We start from the raw sequence: 9,984 nt of genomic DNA on the forward strand, positions 1-9,984 counted from the left end.
ATGGCGGCGCGGCGGGCTGGGGTGGCGCCCTGCCGTCCCTGCCTCCCCCCACGGCGGGCGGCTAGGCGGATGGCGCATGTGCCCGAGACAGCGGCGACTCCAGCGCGGCCAGATCTGGCTCATGGCGGCACGGGTTGTCGGTGGCCACCTCTGCCGTGACCGCGGCAGGTGGTGGTGGCACCGCGGCAGTTGGTGGTGGTGGTGCGGGCCGGAGGTTGGAGACGGCGGCCACGGCGGCTCTTCCGGATCTGGCCTTTCGGTGACGTGGGCCACGGCGGCTAGGGCTGCGGGTGGCGGCCCTGACCGAGGCCCCCTCGGCTGGTCGGGGTGGCGGCGCAGTGGCGGTGGTTGCACGGGTGCGTGCCCGGCGGCTGCCGTGGTGGTGGCAGGTTGATTGCGGCGGCGGCCAGATTGTTCTGGCGGCGGCTCGTCTGTAGGCTGCATGTATCGGCCTTCGACTCCTCTTCTCGGCGTCTGTTCGCTTATCTCGCCGGTGGGCTGGCCTTCTCCCGGCTGTTGTCCATCGACCGTCTCGCATCCGGTGCCGTAGGACTAAGCTGGTTTCGCGCCCGGCAGCAGGACCGGCCGGTCTCGCGCCCGGCAGCAGGACTGCGCTCGTCTCGCGCCCGGCAACAGGACTGGCCCGTCTCGCGCCTGGCGACAGGACTGCGCTCGTCTCGCGCTCGGTGTCGCAGGACGGCTCGATGGAGGCTTGTCGCCGGCCTATTGGGTCTCGGCGCTGGGACCGGCCAAGGGTGCGAAAGCCGGAGCCTTTCCGCCCGTCTCTGTGGTTGGGGTATCGGTGGGGCTCGGAGGACTTGGTGTCAAGGTCTTGGATTCCGGGGCAGCGGCCCTGGTGGTGGTGGCGCGGTGCTCATGGACAGAGCGCGTGCCTCGGTGCTGCTCGGCTGCCATGGCCGTGTGGGCGCCATGGTAGCCAGGATGTGGCGTTCGGTGGCAGTGTGTGTTGGCCGGGGTGAAAACCTCTCTATCTTCGGACGGACTGGCGACGGCGAAGATCGCTTCCTTCTTGAAGGCGTCGTCGCGGCTATCACTGCCCATCGTGTTGCTCCAGGGGAAACTCTGATCCTCGGATCGGGCGATGGCGGCGCTCCGGTGCCGTATCCTTCCTGAAGGCGCCGCCTTGGAGCCCACGGTTCGTCATATGCGGCTCCACTTCTTCGCGGTGTACACGGTTGAAGCTCCCGGCGGCTCGTGTAGTGCTAGGGAGTGTGTTGCTGCGCTCAGCGCTTATGTATCTTGTCTTGGGTGTGTGTGCGTTTGTGGTGGGTACGTGCGGTTGTACTCGACATTGTTGGTTTATGCTTTATATATAAAGCGGGATGAAAGCCTTTTTCGGTAAGAGGATTTGAGTGGATTATAACTAGAGGACGAACCATACTCGCTCTTAAGAGGATTTGAGTGGGGATGAGGAGTCCGCTCGACGGTGCATAATATATGTTCTCCATAACCTTTACATGTACTGTTGCCAGGGCAGAACATGCTTCATCAATTTCTCCTTGGCTATTCCAAATGCATTCAGCGTATGGTTGGTCAGTCATCGTTAATGTGTGGGAATGTGCTGCTCTCTCATTTTCCTTTCTGAAGTCCGGCTGCAATGTTTGTTTAGTCGGAATTTCCAGCCGAATGCAAGCCGAACCCGAAATATATGTTAGCATAAGAGCAACTCCAATAAGGTGATCCAAACAGATATCGATTTTGTCTGTTTTTTATTCGTATGGGTCGCCTGTCCGCGCGTCCATGTTCGCTTTTTTATTTGGGTCTGCGTGTGCGTCCAACGGCAGCCAGACCCATTTTCAACATGTCCGCCCTGACATTTTCTCGAACACGTAGCAGGCAGGGCAGGGGAGCTCGCAGCGCGGGGGAGGGGGAGGTGCTGATGGGCGAGGTCGAACCCCACGGCGGGGGCGGCACGACGAGCGCCACGAGCATGGCGCGGCGAGCGCGAGGGCACGGCGGGGCGAGGCCAGGCGCTGTCGGGCGTGGCGAGACGCGCGACCAGGAGAGGCGGGGTGGCGCGGGGACGGTGAAGGTGGGGGCGACCAGCAGCGGTGCAGGGGACGAGATCGGGTCGGGCACGCGAGCTACGACGCGTGGGAGGCCGGCGTCCACTCTGTGCAGTCGCGGAGCCGCCTCGCTCGCTTCCTCAGCACCGGACCCTCGTGCCAGATCGGGGAGCGGCGAGCAGTGGAGGAGGGACGTGACGCTCACCTCCGCCCAGATTCAGCCCGCGGCCGAGCGCGCGACCAGCAGCGGCGGCAGGGCGGAGAGCGGCACGACACGGCGCGACGCAGCAAGGGTGAGCGGCGAGACAAGGAGCAGAGGCGCATCGAGCGGTGGGGTGGGCCAGCTAATAAAAGTAGAGGGGATGGGTGGGTGACAAGCGGGCCAGGCCAGGACGCACACGGACAAGGGAGCCAGAGAAAGCATCCGTTTTGTGTCCGCCCACGACCTAAATGTGGCTCAAATTTGGACACTAAATAGAAATGGGTCGCTGTGTCACCCCTTTGGAGTTGCTCTAAACAACAGAAAAATTTACGCAGAACCAGCAAGTTCAAAGTAAAAATTACAAAGCCCCACATACTATGTAGACAGCAACGAGAAACGTATTCGAGGCACATAGCAGGAGGCATTAAACACGGTCTCAAAACCTCCACATACAGAGTCAGATTCTTCCAAACATGCATATCATGGTTCCGAAATATCAAAACTGCATCCACCATCCACTTCCTAATGTAAAGCAGGCTTAACAAACAAAACATCTTCCGAATACAAGAGATCATCGATGATCAACCTAGTTCATCCTCCTGACGAGCTGGTTGATGTAGTTCTCGCGGTTGCCGGCGTCGCCACCCTCGACGTAGTGGTTCCTCTTCTTCTTGAGGCCTCCCAGCGGCGCCTTCAGCTTGAAGGGCCACAGGAAGTTGTTGGCCTCCTTGAAGTGAGGACCGACGGTCAAGATCTCATGCACAAGGTCCTCAATGCAGATGATGTTGTGCTTTCCAAGACCCTGATAGTAGACAACAAAATGGTCAGAATCAACCCAGAGTTGCATTTGGAAATAAATTAAGGGCCATATGTTGAGGAATCTGACTGCTCACCTCCTCGATGACCTTGTTGTTGGTCAAAGGAATCCTTTGCTTGTTGAGCTTGCCATAACCTCTTTTGTAGATCAACTCCCTCACACTCTTCAGGTTCGGGTACCTACAAGTATAATGATTCGATCCATTTAGATACAAACCGAACATCAAAGACTCTTGTGTCTTTGACTAGTTGACATCAGGTTGTAGAATTAAATGCAGGGGTTGATTCAGAAAGAGTATTTAGTGTGAGACTACTCTGCTAACTGTGTGAAACTTCCAGGCTCGCAATAGGAAAAAACAAATCTAGCAAGGTTCTAACAAACAGCAATTCAGTCATTCAATGTTGAAGGCATGTATCATGTACCAACAGATAAAAAATGCACACTTGTAACATACCCATATGCAACATATGGCTCGACCCTGCGGAGCATGTTGATGGTGGCCTTGTTAACCTTCAGGAACACTCCATTGAATATCTGCACAATCAAAGAATTGGCACAACAAACACAAGTAAAAAATCATTTCAAACAAGGTATGGACGCATGAATCAAGTTCAAACTTGACACAACCAACAAATTGTCCAACCCACCTGTCTCAAACGCAACAGCTGCAAGATCTTCTTGGTCTTTGGGTGCATGGCATTGATACTGCAGCCAGACATTTGACAAAATTAGCATTAACTTAAGCCAGAAATGAACACAACATACACATCAAGACAAACAGTGGCAAGGTGGTGTGAGTTACCCTCTGATTCTGACAACAAACAGCAGCTTAGCCTCAGGACTGACATAGAACCCACCCTTCATCCGGGCCTCACGCTTAAGCTGAACCAACTCCTTGTCCTGCAAACAAAACCAGCATTAAGTATATTTCCCAAAGTTAAGCTATTAGAAGCAGAGCTAATAGTTCCTTCAAGAAGGAAACATTTCAAAGATACCAGATGGGCGTCAAATCAAGCAGAAGGAAACATTTCAATGACACTAAGCTGGGCGTCAAATTTGAACAAAGATTGCAGCAATTTACACCGAACAGTTATAGTCGACACACTAAAATACAGCACCTAAATCACCTTAAATGGTTCAGGTTTGATTTCATTTTGCTGCAACACCATGCAAATCTGGCCTAGGTCATTATACACACACACACACACACAATGGCATGGGACATGGACATACAACAACATGCAAAGAATTGATACAGCTAAGAACCGAAGGGCATCTCTAGGTCACTGCGGCATCACCGTGAACGAGTATTTACATCTATGCATGTGTATGCCTACCTATTATTAGCAGAAATCGCATCGAGTACGAACAGGAGTCACCGCATACAAATGACCCAGTCACAGATCCAACGTAACGCATCCTCGAACGCTTAAATCTAAGCACGAACGCACGAGCAAGCGACCGCTAAGGGGCGAGGGATCGGGCGGGAGCAGCGATCTGACCTGGGCATCGTACTCCTCGGCGTACTGCTTGGCGCGGGCGTAGATGACCTTGACGTTCTCGCTGGATTTCTTCTTCTCCTCGACGGCCTTGGTCTTCTTCTCGGCGGCCCAGAGCTCCTCCCGCTTCCTCTTGAGGAGCACCGACTCCGGCACCACCACCTTCGCCGCCTCGGACGACATCTGCGGCCGCAAAACCAAACCCCAGGGTCAGATCCGGCAGAGGAGCGGGAGCAAATGCCCTGGCGCGATGGGAGGGCGTGCGCTTACCTCGACGAGCTTCCTGCAGGGGGAGGGAGGAGGCGAGAGAGAGGGAGAGAGAGCTGGAGGCTAGAGGAGGCGGCGGCGGGCGGAGGGAGTGGCTTATGTAGCTGGGGTTTGGGGGCTAGGGTTTCGGAAGGGGGTCGTCTGGATGGGCTAACCCGGCCAGCAAAATGGCCCATAAGGCCCATATTCTGTTGGGCCGTCCGGCTCGCTATTGGCCCACACCATGCGTACCGTGTAGGCCCATGTAACCTCTCACGGAGGCATTCGCAACTGCTTCGCCGTCGCCGGAGGGAGCCCGCGCGGATGCCATCGCCGCCGCATCCGCTCTCCTCGCCATGCCGCCGCCGCGTGTCCTCCTGATCGTCCTCCTCCTGCTCTCCTCCGCGCGCAGGTGCGCCCCTCTCTCTCTGTCTCCGTCCGCGCCTCTTTCTGGTACTGTTCGCCAACAGCTCCGCCGTGCGTTGCCCCCGCAGCAGCCTGGAGGCGGAGGAGTCGGCGAGGGCCCTCAGCGTCGGCAATGAGCTGGTGGGCGAGACGATGCCGCTCCGCCACGGCCGGAGGGTCTACAGGCTCGCCGGGCTGCGGCCGCCCGCGTGGTACGAAGTCAAGATCTCCTACCCGGCCTCCGTACGATCTCAGACAAAGACCATTTGTTTCGCCAGTAAACCCATTGCATCTTCTTGTGCTTGAAGGCGCTGCTTGTGGTTTGCAGATACCGTCCAGCTTTTCGATTCGGCTCGTGAGCGATCCTGATGCTGTGGAGGACCAGGGGAGTAAGAACAGGAGGCTGCTCAACACGGAGAAGATCATTTTCCAGGCTGAGAGCACCAAGCCGGTTGGTGTTCAGTGAATTATTAGCTAGAATTGTTGCTTGGCTGCAGAATCAGAGTGGCGTGCCCTTTGATGAGATGATTTATAATGGCTGTTTGTGATTGAAATATAGGTTTATGTTCTTGTCACGGTGGAGCCTGAGGGTGTGGTTGCGAAGCCAAATGTATCGGAGAGAGAGCTTGCCCTGTTCAACATTGGTATGCTAGCTCGTAATTGCTGTCTCTTTACATTTCAATTTTCCTTGATTAGCCAATAGCCGATAGACTGCTTCTAGTGTCTGTTTGTAGTTTGTTCATTTTTTGCCATGCCATAAAATCAATCATTGCTTTGAGCATCATCATGTAGTATTTGAAACCTTGGTTGCTCACTGATCAATGCTTGATATCATTTCCCCGTTTATCTAACAGGTAAAGGTCTTGAAATTTGTAGAACATTCTTCCATACAACGAAATATAAGTCACTAATATGTACAAGTAAGCCTAAAATGCTGATTTGTGTGATAAATTGTATTAAAATGGAGATGATCTGCGGCCAGAACTTTTAGACGATATCAACATAAGCCACCTACCTAAAGTAAACATTTCAAGGAAAACTAGAACGTTATTTACTAACCTAACAGGCTAAACATACTAGCAGATCCTCAATTTTGTTTTCACTATTCACTTTCTCTTTGTATGCAATATATATGTCATTATGCACATTGCATGACAACGAACTGCATGCTGTTCTAGTAAGTTCAGTTTAGTATGAATGTCTGTTGTTCCCATTTAAGAGCGAAGAATTCTGTTGTGAACTGTGCGCTGTTCTGGTAAGTTCAGTTTAGTATGAATGTCTGTTGTTCCCATTTAAGAGCGAAGAATTCTGTTGTGAACTGTGCGCTGTTCTAGTAAGTTCAGTTTAGTATGAATGTCTGCTGTTCCCATTTATAGCAAAGCATTCTGTTGTGAACTGTGCGCGGTTCTAGTAAGTTCAGTTTAGTATGAATGTCTGCTGTTCCTATTTAAGAGCAAAGCATTCTGTTGTGAACTGTGCGCTGTTCTAGTAAGTTCAGTTTAGTATGAATGTCTGCTGTTCCCATTTAAGAGCAAAGCATTCTGTTGTGTCCTCCTGTCATAAATATAAGAAATTTTGTTCCCATTGGCACTACCTGACTAGATGAATATTATTACATCTGAATTGCATTAGTACAATTGTACAAAAATCTGCTTCATTTAGGCAATAGCTAATGTTGTCCCTTTTTGCTGTAAGAAAGATGACAGCTCAATTGGAGAATGATATTCATTGGCTGTAGATCGTAATTCAAAAGTTGGGGTGAAAAAGATGGCCTGTTAGAGATCCTTGGTTTTCTGAGTTATGATATTTTTGTAGTTACTTGTCCGTTTAGTACTTGGAATCTGAAGCTGTTTACACGTTGGTTCCATTTTGCTTCTGTGGCTGTATTTCTAAAGAAGTCATACTCATCTAAAATATCTGAAGCATGTTAATTGGTTGTTGGTTCCTAGTGAACCTTTTCATACAAGCTTGTTTTTTCCAAGGCCATGTGAATTAGCATAAACGAGTAGGCACAGCAGTACTGTACAGTGTACACACAGGCATCAATAACTATAGGTAGTGAGCTTTCATATCCACAAAGCAGGAAAGTGAAGCTTGGTTATTCCAAGACCATGTAATTGGCAACAATTAGTAGGCACAACCCTGTCTGGTGCACCAATGGTTGATATAGGCACCTAGTCGTTAATTTTTGTTACACTTTAATAGGTTTCCAGCGCCATATGAAGTAATTTACAGAAATAGATAGCGCACAGAGCTTGCTTTGAAATAGTTTGATTCACGATTTTGATTATGTGGAATTAGTTGCATCTAGTTTTCCCTTTCACTGGCTCTGGTTGTCATTGCCTGGTCCTTTGATGTACTGCTTTGAGTCACCTAAATAGCGTTTCTCATCCAAATTGCTCTTTTTAATTTCCGTTGTTCTGCAGTGTGTGATGAACTTTTGCTGGGGATCCCTTGCTTTGCCTGGTGGGTTGGAATTGCAGCAGTGATTTGCCTTGTGTTGGCATCACTAGCACCGTATTTCCTCCCGATCCACAAGCTACTTAACTACGAAACTGCAAAGTCGACCGACGCCGATGCAGCCAAGCTATCGTGATCGCCCGGAACACGCTGTATGAATCTTCAGCTTTGTCTGTCATACTAGAAAGTTTGGCTCAGTTTAGTTTTGCATAGTAGGTAGCAGGCTAGTGCACATGTATTGTCTTCTTTCTTCTTCCCTTCCTTTTTGCCCTGCACCAGACGCAGTTGTACAAGCATCTGATGGTTGTTGCCCTAGTGTTTAATGCTAGATACGTCGTTCAGTCCTGTACGGTTGCCTCATGAATTAATTGAAATACTATGGTTTTATTGAATGAATGTTTTGCTGGTTGCACCACTCCAGAAAATGGACCACAGGTTCCCCATGAATTTCAGATGCTGACTCTTCCTGTGCCCATTTCATTCTGTTGTGATTGAAACGCGGCACTGGTTACGGGTCTCGTATCACCTCAACTTGTGGCGGAGGTCAGTAGTAGTTCACACTGTGCGGATTGATGGGCACGCATCAAGATAACCAAATGGATCTGCATCATCCATGTTCAGTTAACTGCCACATCAAAATTAAGGCTGTAGCTGGAACAAAAGCGACAAGAAGATCGTGTGGTCGATCAGTTCTCTACCCGTCGAAAAGATGCTTGACATAAAGCAGTTGCGCTTGTGCTGTCACATTCTCCTGAGAAGTTACTGAATAAATTGATTAGCATCAGCGGTAGATCAAAATTTAAAAGTGAGAGTTGGCCTAGTAGGGCATCTGAACCCAAAATTCTAGCATCTGAAATAGTGTGTTTCAGTTTCTGTATCCCCAACCATCAGATAACCTGATGATACAGAAACTGAAACCCACTACAAAAACTACAGCAGCCGCAAACTTGCACCCTCAGAGCTGAACTTTTAAGCACTTGTGATACTAATGCTTTTTTTTACACATTGGTTCCATTTTGCTTTAGTGTCTGTATTTGTAAAGAAGCTCCACTCAATCTAAAATATCTGAAGCATGTTCTTGCACAATGACAGTGGTACTATACACAGACATTATTTGTAGGTTTCTGGTGAACTTTTACATACAAGTAAGGGCAACTCTGGCAGACCCTGTAAAAAGCCGACCCGCATATGGCGTTTACAGTTCGACGTCAAACTGTTTTGCTGGTCGAAATCGTGCGCGGCAGAGTAGACCCCGTATATGAAACTGTATAATTTAAAAAAAAACTTTCACGGGAGAAATTGCAACCACACTAGTTCTTCACATACTACATGATCATACACTAGTTCATCATATACTACAAGATTATACAATCTACATTCTTCTACTACTACTAGAGGGGGGTGGGGGATCTCACGGCGGCGAGGCCGAGGTCGATGTACCAAAATGGACGAGCTCGCAGTCGAGGACGACGCGGTGGAGGAGCTCAGTCCTCCTCGTCGGAGCTGACGAGGTCGATGAACTTCTACCTCTGCTCCTCGCGGATGCGGCGCCACTCGTCGTACTTGTCCTTCGCGTCAAGGTTGGCTGCGACCGCCTGCTTGAGGATGAGGTCTTCAAGCTCCTCGTCGTGGCGCCGGCGCTCCGCCTCCTCGCGCAAGCTCCGTTCGGCAATGGCGGCCGCGACCGCGTCGACATCAGCCACAAAATCTTCGGGCCTGACGACGCCTCGACGCTCGATCTCCTCCGGCTCCTGCTTGATGGCGATGAGCTCGATCTCCTCCGGCTCCTCCGACCACTCCCTCTTCACGGGGAGAAGCGCCGCGCCGAAACGGCCCCTCGCGGCGGAGGAAGAGCCCGCGGCCGAGGAGGGCGACCGAAGGAGCCCGTGCCGGCGGTCGTACTCCTCCATCTCGCGGCGGAGGAGCGACGCCGGCGGCTCAAGGCCTTGGTTGGTTCACTTCTTGGCCGCGCGCTTCCTCGCGCGGACACACCGCTCGCGCTCGGGGTCACCGCCCCCGCAGGAGCTGCGGCCGGAGCTCCACATACAGCCCCACATGGCGACTGGAGGCGGAAGCGGGCTCACCGGCGGCGAGAAATGCAAGGGAGGGAGTGGGAAATTGCGGCGAAACGCGGTGGCGGGGGGATAGGGTTTCGACCCATATCTGCCCCGCAAACCCGTAGATGGGCGGTTTGCAGGCCGCGGTAATTTTTTTGTACGGGGCGGACGAGTATACGGGCTCTGTTCTGGCCAGAAAATTGGGCCGAGCCCGTATACTCGGCGGAATTTTGCGGGTTCGCGAGATATACGGGGTCTGCTAGAGTTGCTC

The 9,984-nt window shown here is 51.6% G+C and overlaps 1 protein-coding gene and 1 pseudogene across 1 annotated transcript; one reads left to right on the forward strand and one right to left on the reverse strand.

The window, feature by feature from the left end:
- Nucleotides 1–2,628: 2,628 nt before the first annotated feature.
- LOC123105504 (60S ribosomal protein L7-2) lies at nt 2,629–5,017 on the reverse strand. The gene is made up of 7 exons (XM_044527585.1): nt 4,816–5,017; nt 4,549–4,728; nt 3,849–3,946; nt 3,694–3,751; nt 3,501–3,580; nt 3,123–3,225; nt 2,629–3,031 (listed from the first exon to the last, which is right to left on the reverse strand). The coding sequence occupies exons 2-7, from the start codon at nt 4,726–4,728 to the stop codon at nt 2,816–2,818; spliced, it is 735 nt and encodes a 244-aa protein (XP_044383520.1). The 5' UTR covers nt 4,816–5,017; the 3' UTR covers nt 2,629–2,815.
- Nucleotides 5,018–5,115: 98 nt separating this feature from the next.
- Nucleotides 5,116–8,052, forward strand: LOC123105505 (uncharacterized; annotated as a pseudogene).
- Nucleotides 8,053–9,984: the final 1,932 nt, after the last annotated feature.

The sequence above is a fragment of the Triticum aestivum genome, chromosome 5A (genome assembly GCF_018294505.1).
Source record: "Triticum aestivum cultivar Chinese Spring chromosome 5A, IWGSC CS RefSeq v2.1, whole genome shotgun sequence".
In the NCBI taxonomy this organism is placed as follows: domain Eukaryota; kingdom Viridiplantae; phylum Streptophyta; class Magnoliopsida; order Poales; family Poaceae; genus Triticum; species Triticum aestivum.